The 21,155-nt window shown below is 46.3% G+C and overlaps 1 protein-coding gene across 1 annotated transcript in view; it reads left to right on the top strand.

The window, feature by feature from the left end:
- The window catches only part of CLIP3 (CAP-Gly domain containing linker protein 3), a 193,269-nt gene extending 172,575 nt beyond the window's left edge, over positions 1-20,694 (top strand). The window contains exons 13-14 of the mRNA XM_085625217.1: positions 301-373; positions 20,494-20,694. Coding sequence (XP_085481343.1) covers positions 301-373; positions 20,494-20,548 — 128 coding nt within the window. The 3' untranslated portion in view covers positions 20,549-20,694. The remainder of the gene's footprint in view (positions 1-300; positions 374-20,493) is intronic.
- Positions 20,695-21,155: the final 461 nt, after the last annotated feature.

Raw genomic sequence — 21,155 nt, 5'->3', positions numbered from 1 at the left:
TGTGGAGATGAAAGCGGACTCCTTATACTGAGATTCAGATGATCTGAATAGTGCTTGATAATGCAAAATATTTCACATATAAATCTTGAGAACTAGGAGGAGCTATTTGCTATAAACATCGTTACTGGTAGCTGTATTTTCCTTCTGCATGTATATTAACATACATTTTCCACTTTCCGCACCGACTATACAGCATTCACTATAGTTTTTTGATGGTCCATGAAATTGGGGATTGTTTCTTTGATGGCATGTTTTACAGATGTGACTCTTCAAAAAAGCAAATGTTTCTTCTTGTTTCAGTATCACAGCCAAAGCGTAACTTCACAGCTGTCCGGACCCCGAAAGACATCACTTCAGAAAACTCCCTCTCCAGGTAAAACGAAAGGGGTGGCTGGTGGGGAAACATAGAATAGTCCAGGTAATTGCCTAAGATGGGTTGAAGGGCATTTTGAAAGCGATGAAGGCCATTTATAGGTGCAATGCCAAGATTATTGGAGGTAAACCAAAAACACAATTTTGAGTGTTTTGATCCTTTTTTTCCAATTAAAGCAAAAAAAATAGATTTTTTTTAATCATACAACAGTTAACATAGTTAGGATTTTGAAGCAAATGCGTGTTGCAGGACACACAGTAGTTTGGGACAATGATTTTCCTAAATGTAGCTGTTGTTTAGGAGCAGAGGAAATGTGTGTGCACATATATTACATATCCTTATAAGCACATAGAAAGCTTCATGTGAACACACACTAAGCGCTTTCACTTTTATCATGTGTGTTCAACAGGAAACTCTGAATAAACAAGTGTTTGCATTTTTCAGTTAGCCAGTTCCAAGTGCCTGGATAGCTCTAGCCCCACTGATTTTCTTGGCGAAATTTCCTTCTTTCACTGTCAAACATTTTTCACCAGGGTTCTATTACAGGAATGCAGTGGGGATGCAATGGACATCTGCAGTCGTTTCTTTTGTAACCCCTAGGGCATTTCTGCACTAAGAAGGGACTGCACTTGCCTCTGTGGGCCCTTTGGTAATTCCAATTGTGCAGTATTTCAAGATGGTGTTACGTCATTTGCATTAGGCCAGGAGTCCATGGAGATTTAGGAATACCTCTGTTCATGTGCCCCGCCCACCACCGCACACAGGGTGACATTTGGGAGGTGCCATGGAGATCCCAAGAACCGATCCAGGCATACCATACAAGTGGCTGCAGTTAACACTGCACCTAGGTGTGGGGGGCCCCCACCTCCTTCTTCTAAAGCTCACTGGTCCTTATGCACTGAAGCAGTTTGAAACTGGTGCTCCATCGTTTAAGGCTGTGCTATCTTCAGTGAAGGTGCAAGTTTCCACCTGCTCTGGAGAAAGAGCATCTTTAAGTAATAAGGTTCAGATTGGGACCGTGCCCTATCATAATGTAAGATGATCCTGTACACTTCTCCTGAACTTTCAGCATATTTTCCCTGAGATCTCCTGACTATAATTAAGCTGATGTTCCAGCTATTACATCAAAATGTAATGGCGATCTTGCATCTCCCAGTTCTCCTCGTAACCCTCAGCCACACTCATTACTTCATAATGAATACACAACTATTCCCTGGTCTCTGAGCTGTGACTAACTCCTCCTTGCACACCAGAGTAGCTCACTTAGAAGTAGAACATTCTTTGATTGCACCATGGCCAAAGAATCCTTCATTGGGTCCTAAGCATCCAGCAAAGTAGGTGAATTTTTCAGCATTTGCTCTTGCAAGTTTCTTGACCAATATGTCGTAGTAGCACAAATAATTTAAATCTGTACAAGTCACCCAGGGTCCAGATCTTCCTTACTCTTGTGTTTTCACTGTAATGTTGTGATCTTTCCTGTAGGCTATCTGTAAGAACAAGCAGAACAATGGGTTAAAGCCAGACAGTAAAAACGGAAGTGATAGTTGTTGACATCGGCAAGGAGCTTTACTATTTCAATTTGTAATCTGAAAGCATAGAAGCTTGCCTCAACTCCCTTTATAGTGCATCTAAGCTCCTGGTAATATTTCAGGTGCACTTTGAAACCATCTCGTTTTTATCAGTTGAATCGATTTTCTTCCTTTGGCGATAATGGTCGTCTGTTTCACCATTGGTGTTTTGATCACTGATGCTTGTAATACCTGGAAATTATTGTCCATTACTGGTGGCTTCAAAGTGTTAATTGTATGATTGGCCATTTTCATCTCAGAGTAAGGAGATGAGAGATCCCTTTTACCCCGTTGCGGTGCGGGAGAGACTGGGCTGCTCCTGCACCCTGATATCGCTGGGCCCCCAACTGTCCCCAGAAGTCACACGGACACACCGCTACACATAGTGGAGACTGAGCCATGAGTGGCTTGTCCCCTTTTATTTATCACCTCGGCCGCACCTGGCTGAAGTGTTGCGTGCCTGCGTCACTGTTAGTACGTTGAGCTCAGGTGGCTCAATAAAACCCTATCCAATGTTAGATATCTGGGGCTACCCCTACTTTGGTACACACAAAATCACAAAGTCCCTGGATTGATTAGGTCTCAGTTTGTATCAGTGGCCTCTCCCAAGGCTGTGGCCTCCTCCACTGTCGGTCCCTGACCTGACCTAGCCTGTGAAGGTTGATTGTTCACCTGGATTCTGTAGTGTCAGGGCCTCCCGTTGGTCAGCTTTTGTCGCTCCATTCGCACCCTCAGGTATTATCACATCATGGGTTTCCAGTTCATCATTGTTCTCCTTCAGCACCCTGTCTGGTGCCATGGTGGGTCGCCATACCCAGAAAGCTACGGACGCCTGTTGCATTCTTAGGCAGAGGTGCTTCTTTGATTGCTGCTGATTTTCTGGGGTCGATCTGTAATACTTCCTTGGAAAATGTGAATCCATAAACCTTGATTCTGGACTCGAAGAACGAGCACTAGTCCTAATGTAGGGTCAGACCAGTCTCTTTCAGCCTCTGGAAGGTGGCCTTGAGTAATGTGTGATGATCTGCCAGGGTGGTTGAGTATATCAAAATATCATTACTAATGTTTAGGACCCATTCAAGTGTTGATAGTGTCTTTCTGGTTGCGTTCTGAAACACTTCAACATCTGAGAATATCACAAAGTTAAGTCTCTTGTATCGTCTGAGCCTCAAGTGCGTTGAAAAAGTCGTAATAATGTAGCGACTGTCCAGGTTTAGTACTAGTTGATGGTTCCCTGAATTCAAATCAAGTTTTGAGAACCATTTTTCCCCATTGATGTAGAATTTTATCTTAAACATGTTTCTGTAATGAAATGGAGGGGTGGTTTGTAGCCAGTTATTAGGTCATAGATTTGATGTCTGTTTTTACTTAGTGAGCTAGAATTGATTACCATATGTGACAACTGCTTGATGTTTTGGTCAAATAGGGATGAGAAATATGGTTGGTTGTGTCTTACTAATTATCGGTCTTTCTGCTGGGTAGAAGTCACTTGTGGAGTTTGGAGAGATTGTCCTAAGTTATATGATTTTAGGTGCACTTTCTGCTACTTCACCCCTTGTGACTGGTAGGTTGTAAGGTATTATCAGAGACTTGGGGAACAGTGAACATGGATGGGTCCATAGGATGTTCTTCTGTAGATTTGTATAGCTGATGCTGCTTCAGGGCCGGGTATTGTCTGGTTACAGCTTCGGCCCGAGTGGCAGACGAGGTAGCGAACAAGGTATAGCGGAAAATTTGTTGGATTGCTCCATTATGCTTGGAGGTGTTTCTTTTGGATTTGGTTGAATAGTGAGGGTGTAAGAAATTAGACTGCATGGTAGTATTAACTTAAATTATTGGGATTTGTAGAACAGTACATTTGGGTGAAGTTGTAGTATGGTCTATTCTACATTCCTATGATTCATGATTCTGTGGGTAAAGCTAATCTTTAGACAAGCAGGATGTGTTGAGAGATTCCGTAGGGTGTTCTGAACATTAGCTAGGTAGCAGCTCCAGACTATGCAGCAGCAGCAGTGTGTTGTGTCAAAAATAATTATTCCAAGGGCCACACTTACCATTGGCCCGCAATATCCATTAAATAAGGAGCAGTTGGCAACGTGGAAGGTTCAAACGTTTATTAATCACCATAGATCTCTATATAGAGGAGCCTCGTCGATCCTCACCCATCAGGTGCGCCGAGGAAGACTGAAGACTCCTTGACAGCAACACACTTTTATACATTATCAGCACAGCATACAAAACCTTATATGTGGAAAAGTACCAGTTAGCCCTGGCGCCCCTAATGAGCTCATGCCTATTTCTAGTTTCGGTTACACATACAAAGGGTTACTATCTTTACAGGGAAGGTCGGAAGGGTGACTCCCTTCTCGTCCCAGGTCTGGAGGAATTCGCTTGATACTCCCTTTTCGCAGATGTGACCTTGCTTCTCAGCAACTCTGTCTGTCTCCTAATAATTACCGTGAAAAGGAAAGGCAGATGGTGTGTAAGAGGGCCACGTGACTCCTAAGAGAAAGAGCCGCAATCCAAGATGGAGGCAGTTTGGTTCTCGGCCCTTTTGTCAGGCTGAACGAAAAGGGAATTTCGATCCTTCGAATGTACCATGGCTAAGCATACCGTCATTAGATATACTGCGCTATCATACCATAATAACTTGAATACCTCAGAACGGCCCTTTAGCGCAGCATAGCTAATAACGAAGTCAGTCTTCGAAAATACCCTCATCAATCTGCATTAAATCATGCGTCTCCTTCTGGGTCCGTTGAGCATCGATTCTGGTTTGGTTGGACGTGGGCTTAGGAATGGATCGGCGAACCTGAGTAGCACAATATGCACAACAGGCCGGCCCGCATTGCAGGCAAATGCAACAGGTAAAAAGGAATCCTACCGCCCCCAGGAGAATCATAAATAACTTCCATCCCCAGGTGGTCACCAAACCCCAGAACCACCCGGACAATGACCAAGTACCAGTGTCGGTGTGAATTTCAGAGGCTAGTCGATGCAGTTTCTGGATAGCTAGATGAACGGAAGGGGCGGAGTCAGGTATATATACACAACAGGAACTGCCGATGACCCTACAAGCTCCACCTCGATCAGCTAGGATAACGTCTAAAACAAGACGATTTTGAAGGGTCACGAGCCGGGTCGCCTGGAGCTCCACTGTGATATTAGTCAATATCCCTGCCGTTGTGTTAATCACCCCCTCCACCACTCTGGATAACCTCCTAACCTCCTTACTATTTAGGATGGGTCCCCATATGGGCAACGCTCCTTTTATAATATCAACAAAATGTTGCGCTGGAGTGTCGGTTTGGTCAGTGGCATCATTACTGGCGCCTACAGCTGTTAGGCTTCGTCGATTTAAAGTATGAGACTTATGATAGTCAGAAGGAGCTATGTACACCGGGGGGTAAAGGAAAGACAAGTAACACCTACCCATCCACCCTCTGGGCAACCAGGTATAGGCGTTTTCACCACATACAAAATAAACATTGGGAGGGGTGAGTGTAGGGGGGCTACTGTATGTCTGTAGTTTATAAGTGTAATTACTTCTGCTATATCCTACGAACAAATGCCCCATCCCCTGCACACAGAAAGAGGAGGATGTATTCAACACCGGGACCGGAATGATTTTTTCATTTGAGACATTTCGCTCTTGGAAGTATTTGAAATATTCAGTAAAGTTAAAAGTCATGAAATCCAGTATTTCATCCCTCAACCAGGTATCATTTTCATGATCAGTATACACGTTCATACAGGCGGTGGGGTCAAGGGTACCATCCGTTCCCTCAGCATTAGGGGTGAAACCTTGGTGTGTCTCTATGTATGCTAAAATCAAGGCATAATCCTTCTCTGAGAATCGATGTTCATCTATAGCATAGTGTTCGTACAACATGGATAACATTTTAAACCAGGCTTCACAACTACCTAGGTAAGAAAAAGGCACTGATATAAACAAGTCTTGCTTATGCATTACTGACGGGAGAAGCCCACAGACCCAACAATCAGTAACATTTGTAGAACTATGAGTCTGGTGCAGCATTTCGATAAAGGCATTATGGACATATGTCTGTCGATGTCTTTCTTTATGAGGAGCGAAAGTCTGGAAATGATGTTCTTTAGGGGCAGGAGTAGACATTATCAGGGTGTGCACAGGATGACGAAGTTCCAAATATATGAACAAACCTAAGCATAGTACAAATGATACCATCAGTATAAAAATGAAAACAACTTTGACACGCAAGCTCCATGAAGAGAACATTGGCAAATGCGGGGGAACAGCACGGGGTGCTAGGGGACGCCCGTCTTCAGGGACAAAACGAGCAAAAGGGTACATTTTCCTCACTAAAAGTCCAATATAATCTCGGGCAACAAGGGGGTCTACAAGCAGTCCGACCTGCCGGAGGGTGCTTCTTTCCTGTGTCCGTTCAGAGCCTCACAGGCAGACTCCTATTGTTCAGAAAAACAAAAAAAAGAAAAGGCAAAAACTTCTCGCGTTGGAGTCACACTTGACGCAACTCGTGTTGAAAAGAGATCTCCACCTGGGCCCCCCGTTCGTCTCATCAATGTCTCTATCTTCGTTCTGAACAGAGCTTTACTTAAAGTTCCATGCTCTCAACGAGTTCAGTCCAGTGTTCCGACAATCCTCAGGTCTCTGCAGCGGCCTCCAGCTGCACTTGCCGGGGCTAGACCTGGGACTCGTTTATTTTCGGGGCCGCAGGTGATATCGATCCCGACCAGGGGTTTCAGGATTCGTGAACAAGGTGGGCACAGTGGGGTCAGATGAGGAGCTGGGCTCCCAACCAGATTCTTCACTTTGGACGATTGGGTGGCGACAAAAAGGGGTTTCAATGCCCTCAGCACTCTCCCCTCGCCCGTCAACCTCTCTGCGGGTGTCCGGGGAAAGTGACTCTTCTGCGCTGGGCTCACCCTGAGTCGGCTGACCTTCCTCCTGGTCCAGTTGCTCCCTTGGCAATGGGAGAGGAACTCGCTTAAGATGGGAGATATGGATCCAGTGCTGCTTCCCTTCGACTTTCACCGCTGTTCGCGTGGCCAGGAGCACCTGATAAGGCCGGGACCAGCGCGGATCCAAACTCGATTTCCGTTGGTAGTTTCGGACCAGGACCCACTGTCCTGGTTCTACGCCGTGTCCAGGACCCTCCGGCAGGGGCTGCAGTGTGGCAGATATCTGTTGATGAATGGAACGAAGATCTTTAGTCAGAGCATACAAGTAATCAGTCAACATAGGATATTCAATGTCCCTGAAAGACTTGGGCCGGGGTACTCCCCATACGTTGGCGGGTCTGCCAAAAATGACTTCGTAAGGGGAGATACCACTCCGGGAATGGGGAGTAGTTCTTACGGACAACAGGGCCAGGGGGAGGAGATCGGGCCATTTTAATCCCGTCGTATCCTGGAGCTTAGCCAATCGCAGTTTTAAGATTCCGTTATATTTTTCAACTAGACCCGCTGACTGGGGATGTCGAGCGGCATGAAACTTCTGCCGGATGTACAGGCCCTTGCATACATACTTAACTAAGTTAGCATTAAAATGGGTCCCATTGTCACTCCAAATCACCCTTGGCAACCCATATCGAGGAAAGAACTCTTTTACCAGGGCTTTCGCCGTTGCCAATGCAGTGTTCTCCTTCGTGGGATACGCTTCTACCCATTTGCTAAAGGTACAAATCACCACCAGCACATATTTCAGATTGTTAACTCGTTCTAGCTGTATGTAATCCATTTGGAGTACTTCGAAAGGCAAGGTGGGTGGTGCAAAACTACCTGCTAGGACGGGGATACTAACCCCAGGATTATGCTGGAGACAAATTATACAATGTTGGACCAAGTTCCTAGCTGTCTTGGGGATATTGACATTATACCAAACAGAATCCAATATGGCACAGATGGCCTGAACTCCTACATGCGAAGGTCCGTGTGCCATGGTTACCACTGCATTTACAAAGGCGTTCGGTAGCAACCATCTACACCTTTCTGACAGGTCGGTCCAACACCCATTCTCATCAAGCCTCCCCACTTGCTCTCGCCAGTATATCAGTTCTTCCGAGGTCGCCTCTTTCCGTAGCTCTTTCACACTATTTATGGTGTTATAAAAAACCTCTGCTTCTATCATTTTTGTCACTACAAGCATGGAAGTGGTGTCAGACCGGGCTGTTTCTTTTGCGATCTGGTCTGCAAAGGCATTTCCCCTCCCCACATCATCAGTTATAGTTTTGTGTGCACTGCATTTGACTATAGCCAGGGTCTTGGGCAATGTTAACGCGGCTAATAACCGCTCAACTAGTGGCCCATTCTTTATTCTCTCACCGTGAGATGTCAAGAATCCTCTTTCTGCCCACAACCTGCCGAAGCTGTGCGCTACACCGAACGCATACTGGCTGTCGGTGTAGACGTTCAGCTTGATGCCTTTTCCTAGCTCGCAAGCCCTGAATAATGCAACCAATTCGGCTGCCTGGGCTGACCGGTATGGTATCTTCGCTGCCTCGACTACCGTTTGTAGAGTAGTGATCGCATAGGCCGCAGCTGTCTTACCATCCGGTAATCTGAAACATGACCCATCTACATATAATTCCCCTTGGGCATCAGAGAGTGGGGTGTCAGTTAGGTCTATCCGACCCTTGGTTTCTTCTTCAGTTCGAAAGATACAATCATGCATGTCTTGTCCACCGCCCCCCGAAGGGAGGGGTAACAACGTGGCAGGGTTCAAATAAACACATCTTTTGATCGTTATGTGAGGTGAAAACAGGGTCAATTCGTACCCCGTAAGACGCGCACTAGTTAAGTGCTGCGTCTGTGTCCTGTTTAGTAATACGTCCACAGCATGAGGCACCATCACTGTCAGATCCGTATTCAGGACTAGCCCTTCCGATTGTCTGATGGCTATGGCAACTGCCGCTACAGCCCTCAGGCAACTGGGAAGCGCTCTGGCGACGTTGTCCAAAACCGCCGAGAAATATGCACAAGGCCTTTGCTTACCACCAAAGTCTTGTGTCAACACTGAAAGAGAACAACCGTCCACCTCATGCACATAGAGCACAAAAGGTTTCCGGTAGTCAGGGGTGCCAAGCACAGGAGCAGAGCAAAGAGCAGTTTTCAGAGCGGAAAAAGCGGTCTGGCATTCGTCAGTCCAAGGTAAAGGTTCATGCACATCCTTCGTAGTTAAATACAGGAAAGGTTTAGTCAAGAGAGAATAGTTAGCAATCCATTGGCGACAGTAGGAGGTTATGCCAAGCAAAGCGCGGACATCACGTTGCGTGCGAGGAACAGGCATGTTAGTTATGGTTGCAATACGTTCAGCAGTTAACCGTCGTCCCTCCTTCGACAGGAGATGACCGAGATAGGTCACCTCCGGTCGACAAAATTGAAATTTAGAGAGCGACACCTTGTTACCGTGAGTGGCCAGATGTCGTAGCAGGGTAACCGTGGCATCGCGGCAACCCTGTTCTGTATCAGAAGCCACAAGAAGGTCATCCACATACTGCAGCAGGACATTACCTGGGGGCAATTGCAAAGAGTCCAATACCCTCTTCAGGGCTTGGCTATAAATACTAGGACTTTCAGTGTACCCCTGGGGAGCGCGACAGAATCTGAAACTGCGGCCTCCTAATGAGAAACCGAACAAATGTCTACTATCCGGATGAATGGGAATACTAAAGAACGCATTCTTTAAATCAATCACCGAAAAAAATGTGGCAGTGGGAGGAATCATTGTTAAGATAGAATTGATGTCCGGCACCACAGGATACTGGGGTACCACAATTTTATTGATTTCTCGTAGGTCAATCACAAATCGATAGGTATTAGCATAATCAGGGGACTGGGGTACAGGGGCTCGTTTAAGAATCGGGAGAATCGGACTGTTACAGGTATTGGACGCCGTTTCTTCCACCACCCCTGTTTTAATTAAGTCGGAAATAATGGCCAGTAAGGCACGTTCACCTTCGGGGGCTATTTTGTATTGCGGAATCCTTGGCAGTTGAGCATTCTGTTTTAAGGTGATGGACACCGGTGGGATTGGTAAGTACCCCACATCAGTGTCCCCCAGGGCCCAAAGATCTTTCGGGAGTGTCGCGAGCTCAGGGGGTAAGGAATCGGTTTTAGCAAAACATTGGATGGAGGGGACAGAGTTATTCCTAATAGTTAGGTAAACTCCATCGGGGGAGCAAAAGATGCGTGCATGCAATCTTTTTAGTATATCCATACCCAGGAGATTTTCCCCACACTGAGAGGTGAGGAGAAAGGGTGATTCAATTGTTACTGGTCCCACAGTAAGGGAAAGTGGTTTCGAAATGGGGCTTACCACCGGAGTTCCAGAGAACCCCACGGACACATTAGTCTGGCCAGACAGAGCAGCCCCCGGGACCAAGGCACGTGAAACAGAACTGTTCATAGCCCCTGTGTCAACCAAAAACTTACCTGATGCCTCCAGCAATTGTGCATTGACATAAGGTCCAGCCTGATCTATCGGAATTGACACATGCCCCTTACTCTGCCCTTGGCTATCCTATGCTTGAGTGTACCCAATATCCTCATCCGTCACACGTCCGTCATGGTAGTATTGTTTACCCTGACTCTGATCGAAATAATTTTGACTGTTCTCACCTCTGACCGCCTGTTCTTGCCTCGTGTATCCACCTCGATGTCCACTTACTCTACCCCTTCCACGTCCCCTAGAAGCAGCGTTCTGCTCATGCAATAACGGGCATTGAGCTCTCCAATGCCCCTCCTCCTTGCAGAAAGCACATTGATTTATGCCAAGATCCGTTCGTCCAGTCGAGTGCACGGGCCCCGCCCCTCTCGGAACGAAATTCTGCAACCCTCTCCCTCTTCCTCTACCCCTCTCCACTTGCTGTAACAATACTCGTGTCTTCAAATCCTTCGATTTTCTTTCTGTCTTATCCTTGCTCTCATTTTCCCGATGCTCATAATACTGGGCCATGCTTAATATCGTGGAAGGCGTGGTGGTCGTCCAGGTACTCTCGGCTGCCTGTAGCCGAGCCGATACCTCGGGTAGCAAATTTGTCACAAATCTATTAACAAATAAACGTACACCTCGCTCCGTAGCCAGGTCCTGCCCGCTGAAATCAATGAATACTCCCTCAAACCTTGTGAAGAAATCAGATACACTCTCATCCTTCTTTTGTTTACAGGCCGTCAACTTGTCCCAATCTACCTTTCTGGGCGGTATCAATGAATGCATATATGTTATTATTCTCTCGGGTAGAGCCAATATCTCAGCTCGGGGCTTATTCCTTGGTTTGCGATCTCTATCCCAGTTTCTCAGTTGGTCCCATGTCCCCCCAAATTCCGTGACATGGTCCTGGTCATGTACTTGGCGCCAAATATCCACCGGTACTAGTAGGGCGAAAAATAATTCGATATCTGCCAACGTCATCACTGCTGACGAGGCGGCTTCGGTCAGTTCCTTATAATAGGCAGTGGGGTTCTTTCGAGGGTCGGGCAACTGGCTTTTCAAGGATAATACCTCACTCCGCTTCCAAGGGGTATAGACCCATTGTTCCTGGAACCGGGCGTCTATTCCCGGACGGGTAACGACACCGTTACCATCCACCACCGCGGCAACTTCCGGATGGAAGATAGGGTGTACCTCCCGCATAGGGAATTGGGATGATCCGGCGGGAAGGGCGGACTCCAGACGAGTTCTATAAGAGACCAAAGTCTGCACCTTACCATACACGTCTTCAGGTGTCAATCTGGATCTGTGAGCCATGATCAAGAATATCATATAATATGGCCGGAGCTCTCCCCTCCTGGTGTACCTGTTCCCATATAGAGATGAGACGGTTGGCCATATGCTCCAGGGCATGCTGCTGCATTACCGGCTCGTAGTCCCTCATGGTACTCCAGATATCAGCAAGAGTATAAATAGAATGTCGCATCCACTGGGATGCTTGTGTGGCAATAGCTGCCCTTTCTTCCGTTCCCAAAGCAGAACGAGTGAACAATCTCCTTCCCTCTGTTAGACTGGCCGGATGTACCGGAGTGGTTACAGCTGCTACTGGTGTTGTGCTAGCGGAGGAGGAGGGTAGAACAGAAGGGGAAGACATTGACCCCGTCGGCAGCTGAGGGGTCCCGGCAGCAGCTGTCGAAAATAAATTAGGTAACAGGGCTATAACGTCGGACACAGATGCCGACAACTGGGAGAGGTTAGGCAGGGAGGGAGAGGCAGTATTGGCCGGGGGAGCCGGAGCCGAGGCTCCCAGGGACGTATCGGGTGTCGGGGCTGTGGCCCTTGACACCTCGGGGTATAGTTTCTGGGGCACATAAGGGGGCGGTGGCCTGGTATCCAACAGATCTTCTATTTCATCGACAGCAATTTGGGCGGGTCACATAACTTTTATCAATTTTTAGTCTAAAATCGCGATTCATGCAATCCAATCCTTTCTCTACTCTTTCTCGGTCATAGGCCATAGCCTTCTGAGTAACATTCTGTCCTGCCTTAGCTCTATCCACTTTCTCTTCTTTTATTCGCCGTTGTTTGGCCTCCTTCTGCCATGCAATTAGAGCATCGAACATGGCTTGCCTACTTCGCCTAGAGAACAATTGTTCTTGTAGGAACGCAATTTTCTTTTCATCAAATGAACCAGTCTTGGGCCACCGTAATTCTTCATTACCCTTAGTATACTTATGCCATAGAGTGCAAAACAGTAAAGGAGAGATTCCATGCTTGACATACATAAAATGGCTCGGACTGCCCTCCGGTGGGGCGGGTTGGCTCTCAGCTAATCTAGAGTCACTTGTGCGGCAGCAGCAGCCAAAACAATTCAATTTACTGAAACAAGACATTTTGGTTAGTTTTTAGACATGTACATATAAAACAACAATCAAACACAACATACAATCAATATCAGAGAACCAAGCCCGTCGACTCTGGTTCAGGGTCCAGGCTTCAAACTGCACACAGGGATTCCGGTTACCCTCCTGGCTCACCACTAAGACCAACCCCTCCTCCAACAAGGACTTGCCTCGTCGGGAGTATGGCCTGTGGTTACCCAGTCCAGGTCACAGGTCCTTCCTTGTGCAATCCGCCTATATTACTCCGGCGCGCTATTTCTAATCAGACCAATATCATCTGTACGTACTTCGAGTCAAACCACTGTAATGCAAACCTAATCAAACAAGACACCACTCTCCGGTGCGTGTCTTCGAATCAATGAACCGCTGTCCAGCGCGAGCTTCAAATAAATGCAACCAGTGCTCAAGTCAAGACGAATGCATCGTTCTCAACGAATGCTTTCAAATCAATCAATTAGCACACCGTCCTCGACGCGTGCTTCAACAAAACATAATGCACCGTTTACAACGCGTGCGTTAAATCAAATCAAATCAATCTATACTCACCGGGTGCACCCAGATACGAATGTTCGTTCTCCGCTGCCAACTCCTCCTGACCAACTTAGTCCATTCTCTGGGTCAAGCCCGTAGGACCCCGGTGAAGGGTCACTAGCAGCAGGGGACGTACCGAAAAGTCACGCAGGGTGGGAGAACTCTCCAGGCTCCTTCTCCCGTCGACCGGTCAGGACGCCCCCAATCCCACCACCCGAATACGGGGGGGGTTTGACCCTGTCACGGGGTCCCTTCGTGGTCGCCAACTGTTGTGTCAAAAATAATTATTCCAAGGGCCACACTTACCATTGGCCCGCAATATCCATTAAATAAGGAGCAGTTGGCAACGTGGAAGGTTCAAACGTTTATTAATCACCATAGATCTCTATATAGAGGAGCCTCGTCGATCCTCACCCATCAGGTGCGCCGAGGAAGACTGAAGACTCCTTGACAGCAACACACTTTTATACATTATCAGCACAGCATACAAAACCTTATATGTGGAAAAGTACCAGTTAGCCCTCGCGCCCCTAATGAGCTCATGCCTATTTCTAGTTTCGGTTACACATACAAAGGGTTACTATCTTTACAGGGAAGGTCGGAAGGGTGACTCCCTTCTCGTCCCAGGTCTGGAGGAATTCGCTTGATACTCCCTTTTCGCAGATGTGACCTTGCTTCTCAGCAACTCTGTCTGTCTCCTAATAATTACCGTGAAAAGGAAAGGCAGATGGTGTGTAAGAGGGCCACGTGACTCCTAAGAGAAAGAGCCGCAATCCAAGATGGAGGCAGTTTGGTTCTCGGCCCTTTTGTCAGGCTGAACGAAAAGGGAATTTCGATCCTTCGAATGTACCATGGCTAAGCATACCGTCATTAGATATACTGCGCTATCATACCATAATAACTTGAATACCTCAAGTGATGGGCAGGAACTAGTGGTAGATTTATCAACTTGCTTTAGTATGATGAGAATTGACCTTACTGGGCTGGTTTGAATGAAAGAGGTATAAGTATTCAAAATGTTTGAAGGAAACTGTATATAAGGATGACTAAAAGGTAGGGTAGTGGTTCAAGTTAAGTGTGAAGGTGTTGGTCAGCAGATTTGTGAATGGGAAGAGTAGAAGTACAAGTAGGATGAACATCTTTGAGAGATTTAAAGGTTGAGCAGTTCGTTATTTTATTTTGAGGTCCAGGTCTACATCTTTTCTGATGTATGATCAATTATGGGCATTAGTAAGCAGGGTATAATTATTGTTTCTGTGCTTCGGAGATTTGTAGTAGGAGATTGAACATAAGACAGGCATGTGATTGTTGAGAAGGGATATAAAAATGTGTGTGGACTTAGAGATAGATGACGAATTATACACTTTTAAGGGGCAGGATAGTAGGGAGTGTTGTATCAGAGGGTTGCCGTTAAGGGTGGCATGACAAAGCTTGATGAGAAGGGTCGACAGACCCATGATAATTTGCGTCGAATTATCCACTTAATTGAAAAGGCCCAAAATAAAAACATTCCAGCAGCGCTTCTCTCGCTAGACGCGGAGAAAGCTTTCGATCGCGTGGAGTGGTCATTTCTGTTTCAAGTACTTCAGTGCTTTGGCTTTAACGATGCCTTTATAGGGATGATTTAAAACAATTATCACTTTCCTTGCTCCTGTGTCCTGGTCAATGGAGTTGCTTCCCTTCCTTTCAACCTGGCCCGCGGGACGAGGCAGGGTTGCCCACTATCCCCACTCCTTTTCGCTCTGAGCATAGAACCTCTGGCCCACAGGATTAGGGGGAACCTGGATGTAAGAGGGATACATTTTGGCACAGACGATCATAAAATCTTGCTTTTTGCCGATGACGTGCTTCTCCCAGTCTCAGCACCCCTGATCTCCCTGCCGGCTATTCAAGACGAGCTGGTGAGGTTCGAGCGGATTGCAGGATTTAAGATCAATTTAACTAAGACCTTCTTACTGAATTTGAACCTCCCCAAAGAAGAGTGGAGAAGGGTGACAGAGAAGTCGGCTTTTGGCTGCACCACGAAGGAGATCTCCTACCTAGGAGTTAAGCTCACCCTTTGCATACGAGATCTTTATAAAGCTAACTTCCCCCCCTCCTTCGTCAGCTAAAATCTGATCTAGGCAAGTGGAGTGTGGCATATATCACCTGGCTGGGTAGGATTAATGCCATCAAACAGAATGCTCTCCCCCGCTTGCTTTACCTCTTTCAAGGATTGCCTATCCCAGAGGAGGACTGTCTCTTCAGAGAGCTCTGACACATGATTACTAAATTTATCTGGCAAGGGAAGAGGGCACGCTTACCCTATGGCTTGCTCACGAGACCGCGTAAAGAGGGGGCCCTGGCTTTGCCGGACTTTCAGGCATACTATCGGGCGCCCCAAATGCGAGTAATCACGGAATGGTCATTGCGGGCCTCTGAGAAGCATTGGCTTCATATAGATACACAGGTAGCGGGGCACACCATCTGGGATCTCTTATGGAAACTGAGGCAGGATAGACTACTCAATGCCTACATCAGCACCCCACTTCTACCACTTTAAGGGTTTGGGATGTCCTTACTAAGAAGTTACACCTTTCCACCTTCCCCTCCCCCTACACACCTATCCATTTTAATGCTGCGTTCCCCCTGCACTTAAGGAGGAACCTTTTTAGGCTTAGATTGTGCCACATGATTTCTCATCTATTTGACAAAGGGAAACTCCTTACCTTCCAAGAATGTAAGACACAATTCGCACTGTCCGCCAAAGAAGAATATCATTACTTGCAGCTGAAACATTGGGTTCAGCAACCCCTGATGCGGCTGGCTGCTACCAGGGCTCTGCTCCCCATTGAGAAATTCGCCCAGTCTGGGTCCACCTCTAAGGGATGTATTTCCTTCTTATATGCTCTTATACAAACCCTGAGCCCTAGATTGACCCCGCACTTTAAGCGCTTCTGGGAGGCACGTTTGGATTCCCCCTTAGGCGACAAACAATGGGAACATGTCAGCAGGGATAAAGTGAAATACAATTGTTCAATGTTCCTACGGGAAGCGCATTATAAGCTTATGTACGATTGGTATCTCTACCCTCAGAAACTCCACAAGATTTTTCCTACCGCTTCAGACAGGTGCTGGCGGGGTTGCTGCATGCTAGTCGACTTCCAGCACATCTGGTGGGATTGTCCCTCTATACAGCCTTTCTGGAAGGAAATCCTATCTCAAATTAAACTTATCCTGGGTTATCCAATTCCCAGCTCTCTGGAACACACGTTGTTGGGGTTACAAGCTCCTTCCTTGAAACACCAAACACAGAGTGATAGATCCATCATGTGGCTCTGTCTGGGGGCAGCAAAAATGGAAGTGGCGGCTGCATGGAAAAAATAAGACGCACCATCTCTTACCCAATGGCATGCGCGGCTATGGTGAGCTACCTTTCGGAGAGGTTCCCACTGACGGCCTGTGCCCCACGCTTATGGCCCTCAACTTATTCCATATCTAACCACTCTGCAGTTATAGGAGCACTAGGCAGTGCTAAAGCCACCCATGCGATGGTCACAGCATTCCCATCCCCCTGACCACAGTCTTATGATTTGCACCATGACATCATAGTTTTGTTCATTTTTCTTTCTTTTTTTCTTAAGTATGTGTAAGTTTCCTTTTCAGGTTACTCTCTTATGAGGGTTGACGAACATTCACAAGAAATAGTCTGTTTGCAACATGTAGTGATTGTGCTGAGCTTAAAAGCTTGTTTGCCACAGACCTAGTGCAGAAGCTGTAACCGACATGTGAAATCTGTAACTCTGAGCAGCTTGTTTTTTCTTTCTGGTTTTTTAATTGACTGATGTTGCATATGTCAAGCTTATGTTTCACTCTCAAAGAAAATTCTAATAAAAAGAATTTGAAACAAAGTGTGATGAGAAGGGGAGATGGAAGGAGGGATGGGTTGAGTAAAGGAGATATTTCGGATAGGGAGGATGAAATGGAGGGGGTGAGTTAAACTGAAAGTCAAAGGAGAGTTAGGGTATCTTTCTTGAATATGGTAATGTAGCCGGGAAGATCTGTAGTGTTTTTCGGGAGTAAATTTTTTGCTATTGTAGGTTATCTGTCAAGTAGGCATTGTTGTCATGCTTAGAGTAGGCAGTGTTTAGGTCCAGATGAGTATTTTGCGACGGAGTACCCTCTCTGCCTTTGCCTTTGTCCCTTCATGACTGTTGAAAGCTCCTATCTTTATTATAAATAGTTTGAGTCAGGTCCTGAGCTGATGTGGAGGTTAGTCTGAATTGTTGATATGATGCAGCCAGAGTTTTGCTGCCAAGAATGTGCTTGGGTGGCAGTTCCTCAGTTACCAGACTTCAGCTCACAAAAGTGGTAGTTAAGAATCACACTCTGTGTTGGAGTGGGGGCAAATCAGTGATAAACCCACCACAGTAAAATTAGGTGCTAGCATCTGTGATTGGCATTCATTTGAGCAGTAAGCCTCTTGCTGATTGCATGCAGAGATTTTGATCAGTTTGTTAATTTAGGAAATTAGTACTCAGTGTTGATTGGACCTGGAAAAGTGTGTCTGCCAACAATGTGTTCTGGGTAAAGGGAGCTTAATTACTAGGCTCTTACTAAACTAGTAAGGTCGAAAACCCACAAAGTTATGAAGTAGAAGTACCAGGGGATGTGGAAAGACACCAAAGTTATGCAATACACCCACAGTTTACTCCAGTCCTCGTTAATGGCAACTACTGCCACCACATACCACCAGGTTATGGTGCGACTGGAGGGAGATAGAATGTTTAGCCCTCACACTACACAGCTCAGGTATTGCATATAGTTGGGTAATACTGAGCTCACAATACCAACAAAACTAAATAAGCGCAATTTCCAACAGAACATATTAGTCAGAATATTAGATAAACTCCCAACAGAGCAACCAACCCTAGGCTTCACAGACACCATGGCTGTGGTTACTTTGACAGGAGGTTGGGAGCAGCTATAGTTTCACTTCTCCTTTATAGTTTCACATCTCCTTTAAAATCAGTAATTTTTCCCACTCTGGGAAAACTAGAGGCACCATATTTAAGCATTGTGGGCTCTAGTTGTTCAAGGCCACATGCTTAAAAAGAGCGAGGCTGCGCGGACGCAGCAGCTCTAAGGTCATTTTGCTCTATTGCACAAGATCGGCGCTCTGTTTTAATTAACTGAAAAGCTTATTTTAACAGTTTCTAAAGCCTATAATACTTGAATGGGAACTGTTAGACTTGCGTTAAGTTTTCAAATTAGAGGGCAGTGTTTACTTTGACAGGAGGTTGGGAGCAGCTATAATTTCACTTCCCCTTTAAAATCGGTCATTTTTCCCACTCGGGGACAACTACAGGTGCCATATTTTGGAAGTTCATGCTCTAGTTGTTTAGGGCCATATGCTTGTAACGGGGCGATGCTGCGCGGGTGTACCGGCGTGCAGTGCTACAAAGACAAACCTGTCTGCACCAGTCAGCGTCCCCAAAGCGGCCAGCCAATCTGCCCGTGGCTCATCATAAGGTAAAGTGTCAATCTGCTACAGTAGGGACATCTAGTTTAGTCGTGCCCCTGTGGAAAAATGTACTGTACAGGTCCCATCACTTTCACCTAAGGATGGGTATTTCTGTTCCCACTGTGGTTTCCAAGTAAAATCTCTACTACAGGACATGGGCATCACCTTCACTCGCATGATTAAGGATAGTAATACATAGTTTTTTGCAGCCTTGAATAATGTCGGATCACTGCAGAAGCAGGCTGTCGAAATCTTGACTTTCTGAGTGAGGAAATCCCAGTCATGCTGATTGTGACAGAAACGTGGCTTTCGGTGAGGTCACCCTACAATTGCCACTTCCATCCCTAAAGGATACAAAATACATAAAAAAGACTGCCTGAATGGAAGGGGGGGGGGGTTGCCTTGTTTTATAAATAAGAGCATGACTGCTAGACAATCTCTGCCAATGGCCTTGAAGGAGCAGAGGAGATGGGCTTCTGCCTTACCCTGTCTCCTCAACAGTCATTGGCCAGGGTACTAATATATAGACCCGAGCCCAGCAGGTCCTTTCCTTAAATCACTGGACAATGCCCTTGTGCATCTGGCACTTAGATACGTTCATGTTTTTAAATATTGGGGGATCTCAATCTATACACAGACAAAGTGGATGATAGTGAGGTAGAGGCACTACTGGATACTGTGGCATCCCTGGAGCTTACACAACATGTGTTTAGCCCCATACTTCAAGTGGGTCATGTGCTTGACCAAGTGTTTTCCAATGTCACTTGAATAGGAGACCCCATTCCTCAAGTTTGGATGGATCACTACTTGATTAGGTTTTCTTGGCCGGACCTAAATAAAGCTATACCATTGACATTCAGAGTTCCATGCACCACAAGAGCCTTTCACAAAGTCCAGCCAGTGGAGTTTGTGTGCTCTCTGGAAGAAAGTGGTCCCTCTCTCACAGGCTCAGTTGCGGATGACGCCATTCCACTCCATTCCAATGACATAACGAATGCACTCAACTGCTCACCATGCATACCATCACAACAGTTCCCACATAAGCCACACTCATTAACCACAGCCCTCCAACCAGTTACAGCAAATTGATGTAAAACCCTTGTGTTCTAGCCCTCACTCCTTTGTGTCTACTACTCCCTAAGGCACAGCAATCAACTTGAGAATAAGAGCACAATTCATTTGCAACACTAAAACATGTTCCACATAGGCCACACTGAAATTCAACATTCTTCCAACCAAACATTCCACTTCACTAGCAAGCTACCTGTCTGCTAGTGCACATCAGGGCTTCATCATAGGTATGAACCCTATATAAATACAACACAATTACAGTAAAATGTTAAACGCGAATGCACACACTACCACACACTACACCAACCCTTGGCAAATCAAACACAGGCACACGCACAAACAGACATACTCACACCCCTCCCAAAGTGACACTTTCCAGACAGTCATATGCAGTGTAGCAACACACATTCCAGACAGCTCAGTACAAAGTAGCAACACACAATCCAGATAGTCCAGTGCCAAGAAGGATCACACACACCAAGCAACCCAGTCCTGTGTAACCCTACACAATTCATTAAGCCCTCAGTGCCAAGTGGCCGTACTAATGGTAGACTGCAGCACACATATACTAATAACAAGTAATGTGATGATGCGGTGTTCTGTTTCTGTCGCAGGTTACTCTTCTGCTGCTGGTTTCCCTGGATGCTTCGTGCAGAGATGCAGCCCTAATGAGTCCGAGCCATTCACCCTGCCTCCAGACCTCTTCCTCTCCGCTCATCCCGGAAGCAAAAAAAAAAAAAAAAGAATTGAAGACGGCCTACCCATGCCTCTACCCACTCTGCCGTCCTCGTGACCCCCAGTGCCTTGTTCTTGGTTGAGTGTCTCCCACCGTCTGCGAGGAAGGTTGTGCTCGATTGTTCATTGGGGCATGGTGGTGACTTCCGCCCCAAGATGGCTGCACCAAGGCTTCTCTTGCCCTGGCTGGCTGTTACTGAACTTCAGTTTTTAAATGTCCCAGAGAGTCCTGGCCATTGTATGTTCAGAAAAACGTCCTTGGATCCAGCGTCTCCCATTGGAAGTGACAATCCTTCTTGTTGGCCAGGCACGAATAATGTACTGTATATGAATGATGCATTTATTTTGTTCCTGTTTTCTTCCCTCTTCTCTGTTTATGACAACAAGAACTAGAGGAGGTTTGCGTCTATTCCTACCTTACTCATGTTCAGATTTCATGGCAAGGACTTGTTGGTAATAATGCATTTTATTAATAAACCTAATCCCAGATTTCAGTATGCTAGGTGATAAAAATTAGCAGCATAACTGGGAGATCCAAAAA

This window comes from Triturus cristatus, chromosome 9 (assembly GCF_964204655.1).
Source record: "Triturus cristatus chromosome 9, aTriCri1.1, whole genome shotgun sequence".
NCBI lineage: Eukaryota > Metazoa > Chordata > Amphibia > Caudata > Salamandridae > Triturus > Triturus cristatus.
This window is presented reverse-complemented; position numbering and strand designations above follow the sequence as displayed.